At 49.9% G+C, this 25419-nt stretch overlaps 1 protein-coding gene across 1 annotated transcript in view; it reads right to left on the reverse strand.

The window, feature by feature from the left end:
- Window positions 1-347: 347 nt before the first annotated feature.
- Window positions 348-25419, reverse strand: part of SLC9A4 (solute carrier family 9 member A4) — a 59357-nt gene continuing 34285 nt past the window's right edge. The window contains exons 9-13 of the mRNA XM_087823798.1: window positions 18878-18974; window positions 14608-14739; window positions 13816-13900; window positions 7498-7769; window positions 348-1211 (exon numbers count right to left, since the gene is read on the reverse strand). Of these exons, the coding sequence (XP_087679924.1) occupies window positions 348-1211; window positions 7498-7769; window positions 13816-13900; window positions 14608-14739; window positions 18878-18974 (1450 nt within the window). The remainder of the gene's footprint in view (window positions 1212-7497; window positions 7770-13815; window positions 13901-14607; window positions 14740-18877; window positions 18975-25419) is intronic.

A 25419-nucleotide genomic window follows, 5' to 3' on the forward strand; every position in this document is an offset into this window, starting at 1 on the left:
CGCCGGGGCCCTGGGGCCGGCGCCCCGGGATTTTGAGTCTCTAACCGACTGGTTCGGTCCCATTAGTTCGGAGATGAACCAGCAGCGATGGAAACACCGACTTTCTGAAAACTCGGCCGGCCCGGGGCGGGCCCAGCGGCCCAGCGTCCCCCTGGGACCCGGGATCGCGGCTGGACTCGGGGCAGGGCACGTGCCCGGCTCCCGGGGCGGCAGGGGGCGGGCAGGCTCCCCCGAGGCGTCTCCCTCCCAGCGCCTCCCCAACCCGTAAAGACGCCGAAACATTAATGAAAATGGGCTGGAGTGAAGCTTCTCATGTCCTCAGACTTAACCCGAGACGCGGACCCGCGTCAGTGACCTGCCCACGCTCCCGCCTCAGTGGGCGCTGCCCGAGTGGGCGCTGCCTGAGTGGGCACTGTCTCAGCGGGCACTGCCTCAGTGGTCTCTGTCTCAGAGGGCACTGTCTGAGTGGGCACTGTCTCGGCGGGCACTGTCTCGGCGGGCACTGCCTGAGTGGGCACTGTCTCGGCGGGCACTGTCTCAGCGGGCACTGCCTGAGTGGTCTCTGTCTCAGCGGGCACTGCCTCAGTGGTCTCTGTCTCAGCGGGCACTGCCTGAGTGGGCACTGTCTCAGCGGGCACTGTCTCAGCGGGCACTGCCTCAGTGGTCTCTGTCTCAGTGGGCACTGTCTCAGCAGGCACTGTCTCAGCGGGCACTGCCTCAGTGGTCTCTGTCTCAGCGGGCACTGTCTCAGCGGGCACTGTCTCAGCGGGCACTGCCTCAGTGGTCTCTGTCTCGGCGGGCACTGCCTGAGTGGGCACTGTCTCAGCGGGCACTGCCTGAGTGGGCACTGCCTCAGTGGTCTCTGTCTCAGCGGGCACTGTCTCAGCGGGCACTGTCTCAGCGGGCACTGCCTCAATGGTCTCTGTCTCAGTGGGCACTGTCTCAGCGGTCTCTGTCTCAGTGGGCACTGTCTCAGCAGGCACTGTCTCAGCGGGCACTGCCTCAGTGGTCTCTGTCTCGGCGGGCACTGCCTGAGTGGGCACTGTCTCAGCGGGCACTGCCTGAGTGGGCACTGTCTCAGCGGGCACTGCCTCAGTGGTCTCTGTCTCAGCGGGCACTGCCTCAGTGGTCTCTGTCTCAGCGGGTACTGTCTCAGTGGTCTCTGTCTCAGCGGGCACTGCCTGAGTGGGCACTGTCTCAGCGGGCACTGCCTGAGTGGGCACTGTCTCAGCGGGCACTGAGTGGGCACTGCCTGAGTGGTCTCTGTCTCAGCGGGCACTGCCTCAGTGGTCTCTGTCTCAGCGGGCACTGCCTGAGTGGGCACTGTCTCAGCGGGCACTGCCTCAGTGGTCTCTGTCTCAGCGGGCACTGCCTCAGTGGTCTCTGTCTCAGCGGGCACTGTCTCAGTGGTCTCTGTCTCAGCGGGCACTGCCTGAGTGGGCACTGTCTCAGCGGGCACTGCCTCAGTGGTCTCTGTCTCAGCGGGCACTGTCTCAGCGGGCACTGTCTCAGCGGGCACTGAGTGGGCACTGCCTCAGTGGTCTCTGTCTCAGCGGGCACTGTCTCAGCGGGCACTGCAGTGTCCAGTGACACAGAAGGGAGGCCGCAGAGGCGGTGCCCGGGCGGGACCCCGGCTGCCACCCGACTGGGCGAGCGGATGGGGCGGCCGGCAGGGCGGCGCCCCGGGGCGCTGGGCGCTCGGCAGCAGCTGGGGGCGCGGTGAGGGCCGGGGTGGGGCGCCTGAGTGAGCGCAGGCCGCTCGGTGCCCTCCGTGGGAGCTGGCAGCGGTGCGCCCTGGGGGCTGCCCCGGTGGTTCGCCATCTGCCCTAACTGCTCCGGGCGCTGACTGTCTCCAAGCACCTGGGCAGGCAAAGCTCTTAGCAAAAGGCAGGCACGAGGCGCGCTTCCAACGGACGGCCGCGCTGACCCGGGATGTCCCGCACTGTCCGGGGGCTCCTCGCGCCACGCCCCCCCCCCCCCCCCCCGCCCCGTCCGCGGGTGTCCGTGTTCCCACCGCGGCGCTGCGGGAGGCCCAGGACCGCGGGCCTGCGGGCGGGAGGCCGCTGCCGGCCAGAGCTGAGTTCCCTGAAAGCCTGTCACCCGCACAGCCGGCGCACTAAAAGCGGGACCTTGAAACTACATAATTTATTAATCAGTGCCACCCAGGAAATTTAATTAAATAAATAAATAAAATCAGACACAGTGCATTTTATTTGTCTTCAAAAATAGTATTAATGACACAAATGATCAATCCCAGTCATCACCTAATTTTTAGGTCATCCATGAAGTCTGTAAAAACAGATTTTCAAACTCTCATCATCATGAACTGCGTTGACCTGTCCATTCTAAGCCAAGTTCTTTCCTGGTAGGAGGGAGTTTCTCTGTTTCTCCCACTGGTCCTTTTGCAAGCGAGAAAGAGAGCTGTGTGGGCTTGAGTCACTGCATTCCCAGGTCTCAGGGAGAAAGGTTAGGCTGGTGGTTATGACCAGACAAACCTCACTTCCAAGGTCTTCCTTGGTGGCGGGGTGACCTTGGGCCTGCTGCTTAATCTCTAAACCGGCCTCTTTTCATTTAGGATGGTGGTGCTGCATTACGTAGGGAAAGCGTTTTGAATAACGCCTGGCATAGAGTAAGCACTCTCTAAATGCTGGCTGTTACTACTGCTCTAGTCAAGACTGATCTCCCGGAACACAGAGTATACACCTCGATGGCAGGACCACCCAGTTCCATCTGAGACCTGTGTCACTGCCTGGAAACAGCAGTGGTCATCTTGGTTCAGTTTACAGCATGGTTCCGCTTACTCTGCTGAACAAACCCTAACCTGAAGGCCAGGCAATGGAAATTTTTATTCTAACCTTTCATACTGACTTGAGCACCCCTGGCTTGGAAGCTCATTAGAGCCTCAGAGACAAAAATAATTTATTAATCAAATATTGTGCACAGATGAAACAACATATCACCTACTAATGAAAGGAGAGGCTAGCACTGAGGCAGGCATCTCTTTTATTCCCCTTGGCTTATGGCTCAATTAACAATGAACAGTGACTGATGTCCTGAAAGGACGCTTTTTGTCTGCCCTCCTGGGTTTTCTCAGGAGGAGTTAGAAATAAGATGCTTGACAGAGCTTAGTCAGGAAAAAATTAAAGTCTACAGTAAACCACCTCTGTCATTTGTGGGTAAAATATACTTGTAAAAACCTTAGACAACACCAACACATACTTATTGACTTTCCTTTTTGAAAAATTACTTTTCCTAACATTAGAATGTTATGGAACATATCTAGAAACTATTTTTTTCCATGCTGAAAATTCTTGAGCACTTCTCTCTCTCTAGTTTATGTTCACAAGTTAAAGGAATCACTTCTTTTGAGGGAAGGTTTCTTATAGAAAAGCTTCAAAGCTGAGAAGGTAGACCACACTGTAAGTTCCCTGCTTCACTAGGCTGGCCGTGGTGGCAGACGCAGAGCTCCCAAGCTCGTTGTCTCTTTGAAAATGTACTATGATTAGAATTGGACACCAACGTAACTGTCCCCAAAGTAGGAAATGCAATGATTTTGGGGGGAATTATGCAAAAATAAACAAGCTGTGATTGAAAATCACGAGTCCATATGCAGACCTTATCTCTGGTTTTGCTATCAGCTAATGGGTGCTGGGTGGAGACAGGGCCAGGTGGAGCTGTGACCATGTTTCAATGCTCTCTGTTTCTGTCACATCCTCTCACCATGCCCCCAAGCATCCTTTATTATGAAAATCAGGTGGCCTCTCAGAAAAGCCTCAGAGCTCTGTTATCTATGCCTCTTCACGTCACCCACCCCATGTATGTCTTTTCTCATGAATACATATTTTTAGCCTAAATGATTATAGCTGTTAGTAACCCAGCTCTTACCATAAAACAAGCACAAAGCTAAGAATTTCACGTTATCTTATTTAATCCTTGTTATCATTTTATGATGTAGATAAAATTAATACCTTAGACTATTAATCAGTAAATTTCAGCTTAAGGAAGATAATTAAGTTGCCCAAGATCCTACAGCTACAAGTAGTCTGACTTCAGAGTCTGAGCTCTGAACTAATCACACTGACTTTAAAATCTAAGTGATCAGAGTGGCGGGCACACCCAGGCAAGGAGGTCCTCTGGGGCTTCCCCGTGGCTGAGGGCTGAGTTCTGCACACACCGGCCATGGAAGTCACCTGTTCCACAGCAATGGTAATTCTATCACTGAATTCAGGAGGTAACTCTAGCCCTGCTTCCCACGACCCTTCAACATTTCCAAGAAGAGAGACACAGAAGTATATGGCCTTCATGAGCGAGAGCAAAGCATGGAGGAAGCGTAGTAAAGTGTCCAGAACCTCATCTCCACTCTGTCATAGCAGGTCCCCTTCTGCAGCCAGTGGCCAAGGCTTCTCTTTCAGCAGATTGATTCGAGACAAGAGAGGTGCCCCTGGCGCTAGCTCCAGGCCCAGGAAGACGAACAGAACACTTACCACATCCCCAACACCAGGTACGTGCGGAAACCCTTAAGGGGGAAAGCTCTGTGCAGGACGAACACACTGAAATGCTGCTTTACCCAGCTTCAGAATTCAGGGAGACATAGCCATTCAGCCTAAGCAAGTAAATAGGCTGAGAAAACAAAAGAGCAAAACAAAAAACTTACAGAGGAAAAATAAGATTCTGTATGCTGCGTGTCCGGTTTTTTGAGGTTAAAGATCAAAGGGCACATTCTGCCACTGGCAGAGCAGGTGCCCTGCAGCGGACCAGCAGCCAGGCCAGGAGAACACCCTTATGGGGCTGCAGCCCCCCTAAAGCCGGGAAGGGAGAAGAACCGGGGCCTCCTCAGCAAGCCGGAGGAAACTGGCTCCGCTGAATGGCAAAGCGCCTGCTCGCAAAACCTGTCACACGAAACCTCATGTGAAACCGATCCCCCTAGAACACCCCGCAGGCACCTATTACACCCTCAAGTAATCCCCAGAGTCATGAAGGGAATGCAGGTCAGGCTGCACTGTGAAACAGTCTTGGCGATAAAGAACGAGGGCATTTCCACCCGAGCTCCCCACGCCTACCAGGACCGCCTGTGCCCTCCACCTGCCCGCCTTCTCAGGCAGGCCCAGGACTGCTCCTCAGACTCGGGCAGCCCTGACCAGGCAGTGTCTAGAGGAACAGAGTCCTTGGGGAAACAGCTCCATCACGGCTTCTACCAGCTGAAGGAGACAGTTCCAGCCTGCTCACTAATCCTACCACCGCCCCCTCCCCAGGCGGATCCAGCCTCTCAGAAACCAGGAGAGTTAGACGACGCCCACTCCTCCTTAGACTGTGCCGGCTGCTCTGGGAAGGGGCCGCCACAGTTTGGATTGCTGGTGTTATGCAGGAGGCCCAGTGCGGGATGGCAGCGCTCTCCGCCTCTCAAGACCCAGCTTAGCGCCTGGCCGGGTGGCTCAGTGGCTGAGTGGCTTGAAGGAGGCATCAGATCAACAACTTTCTCATATTGTTGTTTCTATCTCTCTGTCCCTCTCCCTTCCTCTCTCTGAAATCAATAAAAACATTTTTTTTTTAAAGAATCAGCTTTGCATATGGATTGGGAAAGGTGCTTTCTGATGACCGCTCTCTGTCCCTATAGTTTACAGATAACGACTCACTGACTCCCTCCCCAAGGCCATAGTTTTTCTCCGTGGCTTTGACTGCTGGGTTGATTAAAAGAAAAGCAAAGCCCAGAGATCCCTGGGTTTTATGAGTGCTTCTGTCCCTTCTTCTGTCCTTTTGGGCCGACTGCTATTATGTGGCAGTATACAATTTTATTAGAATCCAAATATTTAGACAACTTGGAAGCAGTCTTATATTTTAGATTGAGAAGAAGAAAGACAAGTGGCTCCTTTGCCATTCCTACCACTGCAACAGGAACCTGAGTGCATGCCACTCACAAATTATAAATTCGTGGAAAGTCATATATTTTTTATCAATGGCACCCATGGGTAATACCAGAGGACAAGCCCACATCCTTCAAGAGAAAGCAGACCCTGAACTGGCACCAGGTTGTTTCTCGAGACTTCATTTTGTCACGTAGAAAATAGGAATGCCTGACATCTTTAACATGTTTTCCAGCTCCAAAATGTCATCATCACTTCATTTATCATCTACCATGTACAAGGCGCTATAATAACAACAGAAGCTAAAGCAAATAGAAAAAAGGGAAAGCCAGGAGATAAAAGACACAACCGATAAATGGATAAAATTAAAAGTGAATAAACTCTCCTCTCCGTCTGTTAGACCATGGACATAGAAATAGACACACATATGTGTGTGTAAGTATAGTTTCCAGGTAAGTTTCGTAACACGTCAAAGTGGTGTGGGGGGCTCCGAGGGGATCGAGGCAGGCCTAGGGAGCTGGGTGAGTCGGACTGTGACCTTTAAAGATGTGTAGGGTTAAACCAGTTGGGGATGATCAGAGATGTCAAAAATAGCAACAAGAACGGGCATCATGGTTAATTCATTAATAGAGCAGCAATTGACACAATGAATAGTAATAAGTGTGAAGTCCATAGGTGTCCAGAAGAGAGAGGAGGAAGAGAGAGAAAGAGGGAGGAAGGTGAAGTCACCTAGCAAAGTCGGTGAGCCGGAGCGTGAGGTTCAGGGTCAAGTTTGGGGACTAAGAAGATGGAAAATTAAATTGGAAAATAGTTTCGATCCTTAGGGCAAAATATCACAAGCTACAAATGCACGTCCAATAAATACCTGTTGTGTATGCCATTGCTACTTAAAGCCCGATTATGGCTATTTTGTTTGGAAACTAAATATTCCAATTATAATATAGACACGTTCATTGTTTACAGGTTAGTTCTTTAGTCTGTATCACATCTGTCTATTGTTGCTACTGATTAAATATAGCCATTATGACAAATTTTACCTCTCTCCATATTTATTGAATGGTGCATACCAAAATCAAAATCAAAATCAAATGCATTCTCTTGGGAGGGAGGTCAATTAGCTTGTGAAGCTCAGAACCCACCAGGGGACATTGGGCAAGATGTCCTCATTTGTGACCTCATGGGGTTGGGTCAGGATATTTCTAGGGCTCCCCTTAGGTCTACCTTGATTATAAGTTGCACATGCATATTGTCAAGGTGAATTACCAATCACGTTGTATCTCAATAAAATAAATGGATTACACACTCTTAGAAATTCTTAGTGAATAATTTCTGGGGTGATAAATGTCTGTCCCTCACAGGGAATTATCTACAAAGTACACAGCTAAGAATATGGCACCGCCCACAAGTTAGTGCCCCCAGTCCTCCAGGGTATCCCCCGCCTCTTACAGACTCATGCCCAATAGCTTCAAAAGAAGTAAGCGCGATAGGTTCCTTCAGCTCTAAAACCTTTCTTTCATAACAATAGGGAGACGGGCTCTTGAGAAGCACATAAACAATCCTGTGCACAGTAAAACTACTTTCTTTGGAGCAAACGGCCGTGGGACCCGTGGCGCTCCCTTCTGGGCCTGGGCCCGACTGCGGAGGCCCCTTCCCCGCTCTCCTCCCCCGACTCATCCTCCTGTACTGCGTGAAACAGCGGCTTGGGCCTTAATATCACCCTCCGGCCTCCGCCGGCAGGCTCCTCCTGGCTTGTCCTTGTCTGATACCCAGAGCTGGGTGGCTTCCCTCCTCTGTTGGAACTCTGCGTTGCGGCTGTTTGTTGAGCCAGTTGTCCGTCTTGAAGCGACCTCGTTGGCGGGTGTGCGCTGAACATGAGGAAGGACAGCTCTGAGTCACTGCCGTCCTCGCCTAGGAGATGATGACGAGAGAGGTGAGAGCAAGGCCTGAGATCAGAGAGAAGACAATATCCAGATGGCCAGGGCTCCAAGGAAACAGTCCTTTCTGAGGCTCCAGCTCTAACACGCAACACTCTTATCAGCGTGATTTTCTCTTTTCAAGTTTGCTGCCCCAGCGGGAGAGTGGAATACAGTTGGCCCTTGAACAACATGGGATTAGGGCTACCAACTCCTTGCACAGTCAAATGTCTGCATCTAACTTTTGACTCCCCCAAAACTTTACTGATAGCCTACTGCTGACTGGAAGGCTTCCTGCTAACATAAACAGCCTATTACCACATATTGTGCACGTTAGATGTATTTCCAGAACTGTAGTTTCACAGTAGAGTAAGCTAGAGAAGGTAAAATGTCATTAAAAGTCATAAGGAGAAGAAAATACATTTACAGTACTGTACGTGGTTATTTTAAAAATCCACATATAAGTGGACCACGCAGTTCAAACCTGTGTTGTTCAAGGACCAACTATAGAAGCTGCTGTGCAGGGTACCAAATAAATGGAAATGCACAGAAACGCGTATCAAGCTGGTGGCTTCCAGGTAAGCAGGGGGTGCTCTTCACAGAATCAGAACAACTGGCCTTAAGGCACAAAGATGCTTTGTGCTGTCAAAGACCAAAGCTACACTGACGGTTACTGGTCCTGTGAGGCGAAAATGGCTGTTTTTATCTAAGTTTGTTTTTTAACCAGTGGTTACCAGAAAGCATTACATCTGAAGTTTCTCTCCTTTTACCCTTGAACTAGCCACTTTTGGAGGTACAGGGGTGGGGGGTGGGCACAGCAGAGAGCCGCGTGTGGCAAAATCATCACGTCTCGATGCTCTCATTTCAGAAGAGACAGGATGAACAGACTGGGGCCGGGGCACCGTGGCGACGACACCGGAGAAAGGCCACTCGCTGGAACGTAGTCAGTGCCCGTCACTGTGCTAATCGCTCTACATCTGTTGAGTCATTTAACCCTTGTGACCCTCTGTGATGAGGACAGGCACGATGCTCCTTTCATAGGGGCAGGTTTCAAGGAGTGACTTTCAGCATCACGCTGAAGACAGGACTGGAGCCTGGGCAGAGCCCGTCCAGCTGCTCACACCCTCCGCCGGCTGCTGCACACGCGTCGCGCAGGTCAGGACGGCTGCGCCCAGAGAGCAGGAGGGCCACTGGGCATCTGTGTCGGCCCCTCTTGGGTGACCGTCCGAATAGCTACGCCACCCCCAGGACGTTGCCTTTCCTCCCCTCTGCACACATCCCCGGAGGAGTATTTTTCACAAGCTCTTTGATTCTTATTTCCTCAATGTTTTAACCTCATAAATTTATTTTCTCTTTAAATATTCTCCTGAGAATTTAGGTATTTTTAAGGCCTTTAATTTAAATCTGAAAGCCAGTTCTTTCTCCCACTTTCTTCTGCCTCCTAAAAAAGCAAAACAGAAACCCAAACCCCCAGGGCTAGAGCTAACGTGCACACTGGTTACACTTGGCAAGATGTGCCTAGGATACGAGACATCACAAAGCCATAAAATGTCTTTCTCAAGAATGCTTTTTCCAAAGTGCCACCAACTTATCCTGAGAAGGTGGCTGGAAGCTGAGGGGGCAGAGGCTGGAATCAATGCTTTGGATGAAGAAAACATAGTATATTACTTGCCCATGTTGTCATGACTTCCCTGAGGTTGTGCCCTGAGGTCGGGCCTGGAGCAGAGCCCCCATGCCCAGGCCCTGGGAACACTCCCTGAGCACCTGCCCTGAGGTCGGGCCTGGAGCAGAGCCCCCCATGCCCAGGCCCTGGGAACACCCCCTGAGCACCTGCCCTGAGGTCAGGCCTGGAGCAGAGCCCCCCATGCTTGGGCCCTGGGAACACCCCCTGAGCACCTGCCCTGAGGTCGGGCCTGGAGCAGAGCCCCCCATGCCCAGGCCCTGGGAACACCCCCTGAGCAGCTGCCCTGAGGTCGGGCCTGGAGCAGAGCCCCCATGCTCGGGCCCTGGGAACACCCCCTGAGCACCTGCCCTGAGGTCAGGCCTGGAGCAGAGCCCCCATGCTTGGGCCCTGGGAACACCCCCTGAGCAGCTGCCCTGAGGTCGGGCCTGGAGCAGAGCCCCCATGCTTGGGCCCTGGGAACACCCCCTGAGCACCTGCCCTGAGGTCAGGCCTGGAGCAGAGCCCCCATGCTTGGGCCCTGGGAACACCCCCTGAGCAGCTGCCCTGAGGTCGGGCCTGGAGCAGAGCCCCCATGCTTGGGCCCTGGGAACACCCCCTGAGCACCTGCCCTGAGGTCAGGCCTGGAGCAGAGCCCCCATGCTTGGGCCCTGGGAACACCCCCTGAGCACCACCTGAGACAGCAGGGCCGAGGCCCCCCAGAGCCGCCCTCCCCGTGCCCGGTCCCCACTGCTCCTCCGGCCGGGCTTCCCCCAGACGCTAGTCCCCCTTCCTGGCCACTCCTGGTCATTAAGAGGCGGGGCCTGGTCACCAGAAGAAGGCTCGGGCAGGCGACTTGCAACTTAAACCGGCAGATCTGCCCTGAGTGGGAGGGCGCGCCCTGGAAAGCAGAGGAGGGGGCCCGCTCTGTCCCGCTGGCACAGCCACCCTCCCGGCGGCCCCAGGCAGCAGGGTCCAGGGCGACAGCAGAGCCCTCGGCAGCAAAACCCGAACCTGGTCCAGCTGCCACCGGCGAGGCCGCAGCTCTGGACACGCGCCCGGGGCAGAGTGAGCGCAAGCAGGGACAGGGCTCCCTCGGGGCCGCAGAGCCGGCACCCGGGGTCAAGGCGGACGGCCTGGTCCGGGCCCAGACTCCAGCCTGCCCTCCCCACGCCCTCCGCACGGGTCTGTTTTGTTTCAGTTGCAGTAAACTGCACGTAACATTTCAGCGTGTTTTTCACATTCACCATTTGAAGCGCACAGGCCCGGGGCGCCAAGGGCACTCGCCCGCCCCGCTGCCTCCGTCCCCCGACCCACCCGGGTTCTCAGCAGGCTCAGGGCACCGGGGGCGTCCAGGCAGGACCTCTGAGCTCGGGGCACCAGGTGAACCCCAAGGCCAAAGGAGCCTTGGAAGAGAGTGTGGAGACCCCTCAACCAGCAGGAGCTCCCAGGCATCTAGCATGAGGGCTTCTGCCCCTGGAAGGCAAAGGCGAGTGAGGAAGGCAAGTGCTTTGCGGGCGGCAGCCTGGTCCCCCGGGTTCCCGCGGTGGACCGGCCCTGCGTTCTCCCCAGGGCCCCTCGGGCCATTTCCTAACCTTGTTCTGGGGCAGAAAGACTTCACGGGTTTACGTGATTGTGCCCAGATTCACGCTGAGGGCGATCGCAGTCTCCCCGGGACGGTTACTGTAATTCTTTAAAACTTATTAAGGGTAAGTCCCACTTCACTGCTTTTCCTTCTCAGATTTCTAGATTTACCACTCTTTTCACTCACTTAATGAAATTTAGGACCAGTTGAGCACATTTGAAAGAAAAAAATCATTGGGACAAAGACTTCATTTCTAGATCGATTCAGGTAGAGCTGATGTTCCCTATGTGTTGTCTTCCTTTCCCAAGCACCTCCATCTGCCATGTCGCCTCTGATCTCCCTCAATAGTAACAGTAATAATAATAATAATAATAATAATAATAATAATAGGTAATATTTGCTGCCATTTGCTCGGCTCCAGGCACTGTTCTGAGAGCTTTCTGTGAACTGGTTGGCTTCATGTCAGAGCAACACTTTTTATGATTTTTACTGAAAATGTGAGTGAGATGCCTTCTAGGGCATCCACTGAAAGGGTAGGATCTTTCGACCTGATAACCTGCTGAATAATATAAACGCATTGCCAAACGCTAAATAGCACACGTCTGGAAGGAGTCCCCTTCCCGAGGCACGGTCCTCCTTCACTGTTCTGCCGCATTTTGTGTACAGTGTTTTGCTTAAGATTTGTGCGTTAGTCTCAGGGGAGCTGTTCTCTGCTCCCTCGGCCTGTGATAATGGGCTCGTCTCATGGGAAATGACTGTGAGACTTTCATGTTTTCTGTTCACTCGAACAGCATAAATAGCACCGGGTGAGTCAGAGCAGGAAGGTTTTTTAAATTAATCTATTGTGCACCCTGTAAACGGTGCTCTTTTTGTGTTTGCTTTTGTTTGTGGGATACCTCTTTAGTAACATAAAATAATACCAGTCACAGGACTGTGATCTGAGAAGAGATGACTAGACCAAGGAGATGGAACTGAGAGTCCAAAACCCTCTCGGGATGAGCACAGCTTTAGAACAACAAAGATGGCATTTCATCTTCACGAGAAACATGGTGTCGGGACAGGAACATAGCCATTCAAAATAATCTCTGTCTTAATCTGCACCAAGGTAAGTCTCAGGTGATTTGAAATTTATATGAGAAAGTCAAACTGTTAAAGTTCTAGATGAAAAATATTGGGTACAATTATTTTCTAATTTTTCTGTGGAAGATCAAGCAGATTTGATTCATCAGAATCTGAATGGCAAGTATGTCTAAAAACTAAAAGATAAATATGAAATGAGAAAAAATCATTAACAACAAATATGAGACAATAGACGATATCTTTGTTATAGAATGTTCTTCAAATTCAGTTTAAGGAAACGAGCAACCAAATAAAATAAAAGTGGGCCAAGGAAAAACAGAAACTTCCTCAAAAGAAAGACAGATGTCTCTAAAATTATGAGAAGATGTTAAAATAAAAAGACTAATAGGAAAATTAAAATTTATGCTATCACATCATAGATTACTCAAAAATCTGACAATAGCCAGTGATGGTAGAAGTGTTCAGCAATGACCATTCTCACAGACTGTTGGTGTACATAAATTTAAATGTATATAATTCTTGACCTAAAAATTTTACTGCCAGGAAAAAATTCTAAGGAAATGCATATTTGTGCAAAAATCAATCACATGTGATCCAAGGCATTTGTTATAGATCATTGCTTATATTCATTCAAAATTGGAAATCCCGTAAATGTTTGTCAATAAAGATTTAGCTAAATAAACCATGGTGCTTTTATATAATTGATTCTTATTAAGTCATTAACAATTATCAAAAGGTTCATATCTATTCACATAGAAATATGTCTGCAACCTATGGTTGAGTTAACTAGGCAATTTATAAAAGTTACAAAACAATGACTACATTATGGTTTTATGTATAATATGATGCTGGTGTGTTTGTGATTTTTTTTTTTTGTATCAGGTGTGGAGGTATGGGTAGGGAAGGGATCAAGAGGTATAGAGAGAATTATAGGAGGATTCCTAATAGAACATTCTATAGTGGTTATATCTGCATTTGGGGGTTTCATCAAGTACTTTTAACTTTCTTTTTATGCTTTTCAATATTGGTAGATTTTGTTTCTATATCAAGCAAGTTTTTAAGTCAGAAAGAAAAAGTTTAATTTTAAAGAATAATATACTCACTTTTCAAAGATTTAATTCTAAAGTCTTAGGTGTTTAGTTTATTTGAATTTTAAATGTGATTTAAAGTCTTGAAATTTTAGGAAAATTTAAATTGATATCATGCATGCATGTGTGTGTGTATGTGTATGTGTAGATATTAAAAAGGAAACATTTAAACAGTAAATTTGATGAAATTATTTTAGCAAAATTTAACCAACTTGGGAGAATTCTGGAAAATTTTAAACCATGGGTGAATTCTGGGACTTCAAAAATGTGCCCATTTTTTGATTCTTTTAGACAGGACTCAGCAAATTAGGACCTTTGGGCTGCCTCTTCTTTTTGTATGGCCTGTGAACTAAGAATGGTTGTTACATTTTTAAATGGCTGAAAAAAATTAAAAGAAGAATATTTCATGACAAGTAAAATGATAAAAAATTCAAATTTCAGTGCCCATCAATAAATTTTTGAATTAGATTAATAAAAAAGTTGTTCTCTCCCTCTCTCCCTCTCTCTCCCTCTCTCTGTCGTAGAAATGCCTGTATAATATTCGTGATTTTTCATTTTGGCCTCCCACCCCCAAAACACGTACCACCGGCCCTGGACAGAGCAGAGGACGCGCGGCCCGGGCGGTCACCTGTGCGGCCGGCAGCCCGCGTGCCTCTCGGTGCTCGAGGGGCGCCGCCGGGGAAGGAGAGGTAGCGGATGTTTTTGGCGCCGGCCTGCGGAGCGAGCAGGAATGGAAGCAGAGTTAGCTACCGCGGTTCAGCTTCACCCCGCACTCGAAGCGGAGGACACAGGCTGCACCGCGGCTTCTTGTTCGAATTCCTGGTTTTCAGCTACTTTTGTTTGAAACAACAGGCTGCCTCGCCTTTCATGTGTATTCGCTCTCCTTGTCATGGTAAAATATGCCCTGGAAACCTCCCAGTTACTCCCCCAGCCACACCGCGACCGGGTGGGCAGAGGGCCTCCCCGGCCCAACCTCCGTCCCCCAGTCCCAGGAGGACCGGCTTGCTGTGGCCTCAGATAGAACAGCTCGGATGCACACGGGTGATGGGCAAGAAGGTCCGAGGGTCGCGGCTAAAGGGGCTTTCTCACTGGGAGCCGTAGGCCTCCTGGAGCCAAGGGCCGGGGTTCCCGCAGGCCCGGCGGGGCAGGGCCTGGCACCGTGGCGCCCGGTCTAGACTCACCGTGCCGTGAGTGCGCTGCAGTCCCTGACGCACCCCGAAGGAGAGGGCCCTTGAGCCCCTAAGGCCCTGGGCCCCAGAAGGGATATCTAAGGATGGTGTCCTACACCCATTGCTTTTGTATTTCTCTGTCAGCAGGGCAGTGGTTTTGCTCGTTCGTTTAAGTATCAGGGGGCGTCACCTGCGGAGGCCCTGCCCAGGGACGGGCCCAGCCCTCGTTGTGTCCGCAGGCCCCTCCTTACCGGCTGTCCCCACGGCAGGCTGTGGCCTTTCCTCAGGCTCTCTCGGAGGGTGTTCTGGCGGCGGATCAGAATCTCTTTAGCCTGCTTCTCAATTGTTTGGGGGTTGAGGTTGTATTTGTTGTAGGATGGTGTCTGCGGAAAGACGAGACGTCAAACACGAAAGGAATCTCGGGTATAACTACCAAGCTCAGGAGGCCAGGAAAATATCACGGATTAAGACGACTAGAGCAAGAAGACACCATGAAGTCGTCTGAGCATTTTCCTTAATTACAGGGGAGCAGGCTGTGGCCCCAAGAAGAAAGGCCTGTGACCGAGGCCACCGCTACTGGGACAGACCTGCGGTTGGAGCTGGTGCTTCCTGGCTCACAGAGCAGTGCTCGCCAGCCTCCCGTCCCTCTGTCCACCCTGCAGGTCCCCCGACACCCACAGACCTGGGCTGCCCCATATACACACTTTCTTTCCTAGGCTTTGCTTCTTTTAAAGATTTTTAAAAATTGATTTCTTTTAGAAAGAGAAGAAGAGAGAAGGAGAGAGAGAGAGAAATATTGATGTGAAAGCAGAACATCGATTAGCTGCCTCCTGCACGCCCCCTCGGGGACTGAGCCCACACCTTGAGCACACGCCCTGACGGGGCATTGAACCGGCAACCTTTCCACGCACAGGTTGAGCCACACCGGCCAGAGCCTAGGTTGTGTTTTTCATACTAAGCTAGTGGTTACTGAATATAATGAATCAGGAAACTGTCAGAACTACTTTGGGAATTTCTATAAGGTTGCTATTTTTAAATTTTGCCCACTAAAGGTACATTTAAAAAATCACCCAAATACATCATCTCGGGTAAAGAACAGTCCTTTGAATTGAATAAAATTTAGCTTTATGAAAAGTTTCTTCCTTGTTCTGACCAAGGCCAGTGAAAACCTGTCTTGAACGACAGACCAATATCAGTCCTCAGATGCTTACAAAGTGCATAACTGGAGCGTCTCTCCCTTCTTTTCACTCGAGGTTCACCAGGGAGTGTCCTGTTTCCTGTGGGTCAAGGCTGCAGACGCGTCCCTCTAGGTTAACGGGTGCTTTAGTAAGGACATTCAGTTCAACAGCAAGAGAGCAAATGCTCTATGCTCCAGACACCATGGCAGACGTGGGGTTTTAAACAATGGACACATTAGAATTATGATCTTCAAAAAGCTTATAGTCTACTGGGGGAGTTACAGATACGCATATACTGTTATGTGCGCAGGTAAGTGATGGGTGCCGGGGTCTGCGGGGAGTTACGGTGGACAGGCCGAGGGCACACATCGCTCATTCACTGTTTGCATTTTAGTGTATACACATCCAGGTAAGTACATTTGTGGCCTTTATCATCTATTAACTCAATAACAGTTAACTAATCCTCACAAAATGGCAACTGTCTGAAAATAGTTCCATAAAGAAGGCATAAGTTGGGGATCCAGGAAACAAAGGTGAATTAGCAAAGCCAACTTTCTCTTTCTGCTGCTGGGAGACCTTTGACAGGCACGCTTGACAAATTAACCAATCTGACAAGAACTTGTCCAAAAATCTGAATTTTGAAGACAGTTTGAAATATGGACTTTTACCCACCATCACTAATGATGGATCTCAACCTACATATATTTTATACACTGAAACATTAAAGAGTGACATATGACACTATCCTAAAAATATCTAAGACGTGAGCATCTGGAATACTGAGACGAACTTTTATAATTTTTATCAATGTTAAATTCATGCATAGCTGAACTTTGTGTGTGTTTACCACATATACATATGTGTATACATATGTGTGTGTGTATATATACATATGTTGCTAGTAGGGATTTCCTACACCTTGATTTGAGGGAAGGTTGTACTTTAACAAAAATTCAGACACTTTTTTTTTCTATTTTGCCTCATACTGCATGACTCATGTGCTTGCCTGTCTGAAGGGAGCATAGTAGGTCCTATGCACATAATGTATATTTAAGTTTCTTTCCTTTCCTTCCTCCTTTTCTGCCTTTTAATGAGGGAACTGTTTAAAACCTGTATTTCCCACTAAAACTTGAGCTCTATGGGCTAAAGAAGTGCATTCTAGATGTGCATTAAATCCTTGATGAAGGGAACGGAAGTTAAATGAATTGTTTTCCTTTGAAAGTATATGGAAATTCTGAGTGTGACCCTATCATCTAGGCAGCCCCAGGGGTGCCCATCAGCTCGGACTTATCCTCAGCATCTGGGCGAAGGCTGGTCTCCCCTCGTGTAGGTTTGGAGTGTTTCTCATCTCCACCCCACTGCGTTCTGAAGCGCTCCTGCTCTGGTCGTCCCATTGAGAACCTCCAGAGGTGAGCTCTTCAGCTTCCCCACCAGTGAAGACTTTGTTCCAGATGTGCTGAGCGGTACAGCTTCAAACAGGAGTTGCTGGAGCCCCCCCAGGTAGAAGAGACCCCACAGGGCCAGCTCAGTTTCAGATCAACTATGTATTAGGACCTCCGGTCAAACCCTGCGCTCATTCCAGCCTTGCCCTGACGTGACTCCTGACTCCCAAGATGGCCTTTTCCAAGATGTGGACTGAGAAATGTCCCAACCACCGTGGGAGGTCTAGTGACCTAACACCCAGACTAGAGGACTGCAGAGGTCACCTTTTGTGACAGTCCTCAAAACTGTAGATTGCCCACTAGAACCAAAGCAGTCAGATGGCTGTCCTGGGTGGCATCTGCAGAGCTGCATTTCCTTGGAGAGAGCAAGAGGACGTGGTGAGGTTTGGAGCCATGGCCTCTGAGGAAGCCAGTGAGACAGGAAAGACAGGAGGGGAGAGCTAGTGAGCTCTGCTCTCTGAAAGCTGCACAAAGCGGAGGCAGAAGCCATCTCAGAGGCTTGGAACTCCCCTCTGTGTATTATCTGTGTTCTCCCCATGTGACTTTCCATAACCCATCTGCTTATTTGGGGGAAGGGGGCTACCGCATAGCTTCGAAGGGAGAAACCTCGAGGACAGACTGGATAGGCGACCAGTAAAGAGGAGAGGTGGCTGCCTGGATAACTGCATAAAAGAAACAGTGAGAGGACGGGCAGTGAGCTCGTTTTAGAAGGGGCTAGAGACCCAGGATCTCTAGCTCCACGTCTGGACGCCTCCCTAAATTCAACCTTCGTCAACATGGGGAAAGGCTGAGTAGCAGGCACCTCGGGCTCAGGCCCTCGCTAAGGCAGCCCACATTCCTGAAGCCAGGGAGTTCCTCACTCTGGCTAAGGCCGAGGGCGATAATCTGCCCGAAACAGTTTCACTTGGAATGATTTGAAAGCTGTTGCCTTCACTCCGCGTGAGCTAGGGTGGCCGCTGACCTATATTCCTTCAGCAGGTGCAGAGACTTTCCATGACACATTCCCCTTGATCACTGACCTTTCCAAAACAGGGAGCTGGGGACATTCACTTTCACTGCATCCCGTGAATACAGTCACAGAGAGAGCTCCGGACAGGCAGCTGGAAGACCTGGGCTCATGTGTTTGTTTAGTGACCTTAAGTCAGATAAACAACTCCCCTAACCTCAGCCTTTTCTACTTGAAAATGAAGACTTCTGAGTAGATAATTTTTGGGGCCCATCAAGACTGATTTATGACATAGTCACAAAAACCAAGGCCCTCATAAACAATTCACTTACAATCATACTCAAGAATTGGGAAGTTCAATGGAATCCTCAAACTTAAACTCCTAATTAGAGGACCTGAGTTTACATAACATTGGACACAGTCAAAGCTCCAGAATGACTCACCCACTGACTCAAGAAATGTCCTTCCTCTGCACTTTGGACCAGTTCCTAAGTGCTGGTATAGTGCTGGTATTGTTTTTTGGAAAAAGGTACCTCTTTCCACCTTTCGTTAAGGCTTTCAGCATAGTAGTTTCTGCCTTCTAACCGAAACCGGCTCAGTTTCCCGAGCTCTGCTACAGCCAGCGGATCGGGAAGCTCCGCTCGCTCGGCGCCTGGGGCAGCGATGAGCTCCCCGCTTGTCCTCTGGAGGGACCGGGAGGCTGCTGGTGCTGGGAAGCAGCAGGTTGCAGGGCTAGGGCAGCCTGACCCCTAGGGCCAGCAAGGGGATTTGCATTTCTTTTTATACCACAGGTGCCCATTTTGCAGCACAAACATAACAATTAACCTTCTGTTCTCCAGACTAAGCAGGGAGGGATTGTCCAGCAAAGAGGCTGCTTTAGAGAGCGTGGCGTGAGCAGGAGCTGGTTCCCGAAGGACTGGCTCCCACAGGGACGAGCCAGCCGGCTTATACCCACCCTCCGCCGAACTTGGTACATGTTGCGTGTCAGGATGTCCCGCATGGACTCCACATCTTCGGGGGACAGCCTTTTGATTCCTTGTGTCCTCTGGGCCCTGGAAGCATCATTGGAGAAAGACAAGCATTATTTTTCCATCTTGGCAAGAGTGCCGGGACCCGTGGGGGTTCTAAGTTCCGGAGCCCCTGTTTTTCATAATCTTTCCTACTGTGAAAAGTCAGTACACGTCTTGACTCCCATTTTGAAAATATAGTTTCTTTGCCTTTAGCTTTTATGTTGAAAATATAACTCATTTTATTCCTTTCATATCTGCTGTGATCAAACATGTTTGTAAAATAAAATAAAAGTCAATTATTAGAAAATAAAATAAAAAATACTATAAAACGCTGACCAAATGTTTTACTATTAGATTAAACAGAAATAAGACTCCCCAGTGAAGGCTGACTCTTGGTCAGGTCTCTGTGTACCATGTGAAGCCCAACAGCTCATAGACGGCTCCTCACCCACCACACGTTCACTAGCATTCAGCTAAGAGTATTACAGTTCTATGGGTACTTTCATGAATACAGCTACTGTGGGATTGTTCCTTTAGGGATTTTATCTTTGGTTGAAGAATATTGTAAGAAACTAGTATCGTAATTTACAAGGAGAATTGGAACATTTTCATCATGAGAAAGGCCAACCCAGTTCTGAGACAGTGGGAACTCTGTGAGAGTCTAGAAACAGCTGACTGCCCACTGCCTCTGCACTGGCCAGCTCCCCACATTTTCCTTCATCACTGTCCCCCCTCAAAGGGTTCAAAAACCAAGTCATGCCCAGGTTAACAGTCAATGCACAATTGTGCTCTGGAGATTTCAAAGTCATGACATTGCTATGTGCAGAATTTGCATTGACAGATGTATTTGATTTCAATCATTTGAATTTCATGCAGGTAATGTCTATTACTGTTGCATGAGTAATGTATGTTCGCTGTAGAACATAAAACAAAAACAGAACTAAAGAAATTAAACTCACCTTTTAATACTATTGCCTCTCTTAACATCTCAGTGTAAACCCTTACAGAGCCTTGGTTTTTCCCCCTCTCTAGCTGCGGCTCTTCTGCATACACAGGGGCACTGCTGTGCTAGCATCTGCCTGCGAAGGTCTCAGGATAACTGATCAGATTGATGCGTAGTTACTAGTTTCCATACAGGCCACTCTGAAAGTATTTTTCCCAAGCATTGGTAGCAATACAGCCATAAATAGCAAGGACATTCTGTAAGTAATGTACAGTTGGCAGAAGATGTTTAAGGCCGTGAGGACTAGCTATCACAGTATGCCAGGGTTTATTTAGCAATGCTATCTGCACACTGATTAATACCCTTTCTATACGATCACTGAAATCAGAGTTTCCATATCTTAGAGCTACAAATGTCAACACTATGGAGACCCAGTTACCACCCTTGGTGAACTGAATATTATCATAAAGGCATTTCACCTTCACTGCTCAAATGTCCTTCAAATAAAATGTATTCTGATTCAGATACACCCACACATTCCCACAATCTGAATACACTCCTTTATTATGGTGGAAGTAATCTATTGCTAAGCAGAAAAAACAGCTGATCAAACAGTCCATTTTCTGTATGCGTAATAAAACAACCAATGGGAAAACCACTGGTAAAGGGCACGTTAAAGTTAAACTTCAGGTAGCAGTAGATGTAACGTGGCGAACTCCTTGGTTTATAACTGACCCTTTAGGAAGCGCCAAGCTTAACGGAAGGTCCGCTCAGGCTGCTGGCTGGCTGTGTGATACGGCACCCCCAGGCACCGTCTCCCCTGAGCCACACAGAGGCTACAGCTAGGAAGTGACACGGGCACACTGTTTACCTGGGCGAGGTGACGCCTGGAGTTTCCACATGCTACTCGACTAGCAGAATCACCCCTGAAATAATCATATCACAAACATGGGAAAGACACAATCTTTAGAAAAATGAAAATAATTTCTTGGTCAAAAAGAGGAAAATTATAAACTGAAAGACCTTTGTCATTGGAAGCTTCATTCATCATCCATAAAAGAGATCTCTGTCACATTAAATAAAAATCCTGTGGAAATTTCATGGCTGTTGAAATCAAACAGGAAAGTGTGAATCTAAATGTATTTGAATAAAAGGTTCACACTTATCTTAATTTTTTAAAAAATGAGATGCTATAATCATGTAAAAAGAGGCTTCAATTCCAAACAATATAGATATAAAATCTGGTAGATGTTATATTCGTGCCGTAATGTTAATTCCCACACGTTAAATGTCACACCCCGATTCATTCAGAGGAACCCATCCTCATTTAACACCTTTACACATGAAACCCAAGAGAAATATACGGTGCGGTGGCTCAAGGCCATGCCCACGGTGCGGGCAATGTGCCCCACAGCTCCTCTGTGAGTGTGTTTGCTCAGTGCCTACCTCCCATTAAATTTATTGGGGTGAAATTTTAGGAAGGTCTCCTCGATGGACAAGGTTTAGAATAAGTGGAGAGTGGCAGAGAAGCTGGACTCCCCACAACACCATTTCCATCATGGAATGAAAATGGCATCGGAGTCTTCATGCCAGAGCCTTTGGCATAAGAATGCAAGAGCTAATCTTAGACCTGTCAATATGCGATCAAATAAAAAACTTTAATCTGTAAGACATTTATACTTTTTATAAACAACATATTAAAATTATTTGGGAGTTTTTAAATATAATATTTTGAAGTTGTATAGTTGTTTGCTATGCTTATAATTTATAAATATTTTAATATTTTAAAAATATTAACCAAATATTTTTTAAAGCTTCTACATTTTAATCAATTTGAGCCTCTATCCTCTGGTATTTCTAAGAGCTTATTACTCCCTGGTAAAATGAGATGCCTCAGACTTAAAATAATAATTGAAGCACATGCTCTACCTAGTCCATTGGGCTGTTTTGAGGTCCAAATGGAAGAATGCGCGTAAAGCCAATGCCGCTCCGTAGCAGCGCCCACTGCACACAGGCGGCCTTGGTGGCAGGGGCTCTGAAGGTCATGGAGTGTGCAGATCTAAACCTCTTGTAGAACAATTGCTTAAACTTCTAAAGAAAAAAATATATGTGCACTTTGCTGTTTTTATTTTACACAGAATAAAAAGTGAGCTGAATACACACTTCTTTTTCCTATTATTGTATGAAAGTTTATTTATTAAGAAATTAGCTGCTTTGATCTAAGGAGGGGAATTCCTTTTTGCTTGATGTCCTACATATTTCTGATAAGATCAAATAAATGCAATTTAACTACTAAACTTTTTTTTTTTTTAATCCTCACTGGAGGATATTTTTTCCATTGCTTTTCAGAGAGTGTGGATGGAAGAGAGAGAGAGAAACATTGATATGAGACATTGATTGGTTGCCTCCCGCACACGCCCAGCGGTGCTGGGGATCCAGCCTGCAGCTGAGGCAGGTGCCCTTGACCGGAGTTGAACCCGAGACCCTTCAGTCTGCAGGCTGATGCTCTAACCACCAGGCAAACCTGCCTAGGACTTAACTACTAAACTTGAGTTAAGTATACGTTTAGAAATTTTCCTCTCCACCCGTTAGGACAACAGATGGAAAAACCTTGTCTCTCCCCTATAAGGCTCTCTTACTAATCTTGAATCAATGTGTTCAAACTGTCTGAAAAAAATAATTGAAGCAGCAGAGCCCCCCGCCCCCCCCCCCAGGTAAAGCTGGCTTAAAAATTCCTTGAGGTCAGAAACTGGGCAACGGTTCATGACCAACGCCAAGTCACACAGAGACTCAAATGCTGTCAGTGCAGGATCAGCTGATCGCCATCAGAGATAAGCGCGCCCACATTCCTAGACCGAGGGCTCACACGGCCCCCAGCGCACCTAGGGCCCAGCGTGCCTGACCGAGCCGGCCCTGTGCGCCCTGAGCAGCCGTCACCCTGCACCTAAGGGCCCAGTGTGCCTGACCCTGCTGGCCCTGTGCGCCCTGAGCAGCCGTCACCCTGCACCTAGGGCCCAGCGTGCCTGACCGAGCCGGCCCTGTGCGCCCTGAGCAGCCGTCACCCTGCACCTAGGGCCCAGCGTGCCTGACCGAGCCCGGGCCTGTGTGCCCTGAGCAGCCGTCACCCTGCACCTAGGGCCCAGCGTGCCTGACCGAGCCGGCCCTGTGCGCCCTGAGCAGCTGTCACCCTGCACCTAAGGGCCCAGCGTGCCTGACCCTGCTGGCCCTGTGCACCCTGAGCAGCCGTCACCCTGCACCTAAGGGCCCAGCGTGCCTGACCCTGCTGGCCCTGTGCACCCTGAGCAGCCGTCACCCTGCACCTAAGGGCCCAGCGTGCCTCACCCTGCTGGCCCTGTGCGCCCTGAGCAGCCGTCACCCTGCACCTAAGGGCCCAGCGTGCCTGACCCTGCTGGCCCTGTGCACCCTGAGCAGCCGTCACCCTGCACCTAAGGGCCCAGCGTGCCTCACCCTGCTGGCCCTGTGCACCCTGAGCAGCCGTCACCCTGCACCTAAGGGCCCAGCGTGCCTCACCCTGCTGGCCCTGTGCGCCCTGAGCAGCCGTCACCCTGCACCTAAGGGCCCAGCGTGCCTCACCCTGCTGGCCCTGTGCGCCCTGAGCAGCAGTCACCCTGCACCTAGGGCCCAGCGTGCCTGACCGAGCCGGCCCTGTGTGCCCTGAGCAGCCGTCACCCTGCACCTAGGGCCCAGTGTGCCTGACCCTGCTGGCCCTGTGCACCCTGAGCAGCCGTCACCCTGCACCTGGGGCCCAGCAAGGCCTGACCGAGCCCGGCCCCGGGCGCCCTGAGCAGCCGTCACCCTGCACCTAGGGCCCAGCGTGCCTGACCGAGCCCGGGCCTGTGTGCCCTGAGCAGCCGTCACCCTGCACCTAGGGCCCAGCGTGCCTGACCGAGCCCGGGCCTGTGTGCCCTGAGCAGCCGTCACCCTGCACCTAGGGCCCAGCGTGCCTGACCGAGCCCGGGCCTGTGTGCCCTGAGCAGCCGTCACCCTGCACCTAGGGCCCAGCGTGCCTGACCGAGCCCGGGCCTGTGCGCTGAGCAGCCGTCACCCTGCAGCGAGCAGCTCAGGTTCCTGGGGACCAGGTGAGCTTTACATCTTCCGCTCTCGCAGCTCCCTACACTTCAGAATTACATGTTTGTGACCTTCGTCTTTATTAATAGAAGCTTCTGCATTAATGTCAGGACCCAGCTCCAGCAGGACAGACTGTGTCTGCTCTCACGCCGCAGGTCCCGAGGAACAGGGCTGAGCCCGAAGCGAGGCGAGGGAGGCAGCGGGCTCTTGTGAGAGGGCGCCAAGGGAGGCACAGACGGGGCTCCCTGCCTCTCTGCACCACGGGTCAGGAATCAAGCTACATAGGATCTGAACGCAATGCTTCAGGAAATAACATCCACGAGGTCAGTGCAAATCATCCACGCTGAATAAACGATCAAGTCTGGAACAAGGGCTGATCCATGTCACAGAGTTTTCCTTCTGCGTCAGGCGCTGTGCGGCTCTGGGCGGCCTCTCAGTAAGTACTTGTTAGCTCGCCCCCGATTCAGCTTCCAGAGCTCCCTTAAGGCCATGCAAGGGGCAGCACCAGAACAAACGAACCAACCGCAACGGCCGTCTCTCCGCAAGGCCCGCAGACAGCTCCCGCTGCCCGGCCCACTCAGGGATGCGCCCGGGGCTCCCCCAGGCATGGGAGAGGGGCCGCGGTCTCCGGCTCATGAGCAGGTGACGGATGACAGAAAGCACCCAGACACTAGTGACAACTTTGCTAATATCTACTCTTAGCTCTTCTCTCAGCTGATTTCAAACCTGAGGACATTGTTAAAGCAGGTGATCAAGTGTCCTCACCACTGAGCAAAACAGGACGGAGGGTTGGCGTCCCTCATCCCTAATAACGTTCCGATTGACCTGCTGGACGCATAAAGCATGTCTTGGAAGAAAATTGTGCATCTTTGGGGAGTAAATTAATTTTTGTGATATTTATTAAAGGGACTCTAGTGAAATGTCAGAGTTAGAGAAGCTTTAAAAAATATTGAGCCAGCTCTTAGGATAAGTGGTTTCCCAAGCGCCGTGCTTCAGAGGGAGTCATCGAGGAATGACAGGCGTCGATGGGTCTCGCCCTCCCTACACCCTGCCCCTGCACCGGTGCCCTAAGGCCCTGTGTCCCACAGAAAGCCAGTCCCCTCCCTGGTCCTACTCCAAGCTAGTCTCACACAGACTCCGGGCAAATCTCACACAGATTTTTTGGCCTTAGACACAATGACAAACACAGCTTTCTTTTAAAATAGCCCACCAACCACCACACCTCTTGCTCCCCCTACTCACCCCCAAATTTAAGTTAGCATCTCAGATGCTGACCCAGTCTCTCCTCACACAAGAGTGGAAAGAAATGACTCCTGGGAGGAATGCAGAATCAAATGAACGGGGTTAAAGGGTAGAGATTTCTAATTAAAAAGAGAAAGTCTTGTAAAATATGCTCGGTTTCAAAAAATTCACTTGCCCCTCCCTTCCAAAGAAGGCGACTTTTGCTAGAAAGTA

Source organism: Miniopterus natalensis, chromosome 13 (assembly GCF_054644295.1).
Source record: "Miniopterus natalensis isolate mMinNat1 chromosome 13, mMinNat1.hap1, whole genome shotgun sequence".
Taxonomy (NCBI): Eukaryota; Metazoa; Chordata; class Mammalia; order Chiroptera; family Miniopteridae; genus Miniopterus; species Miniopterus natalensis.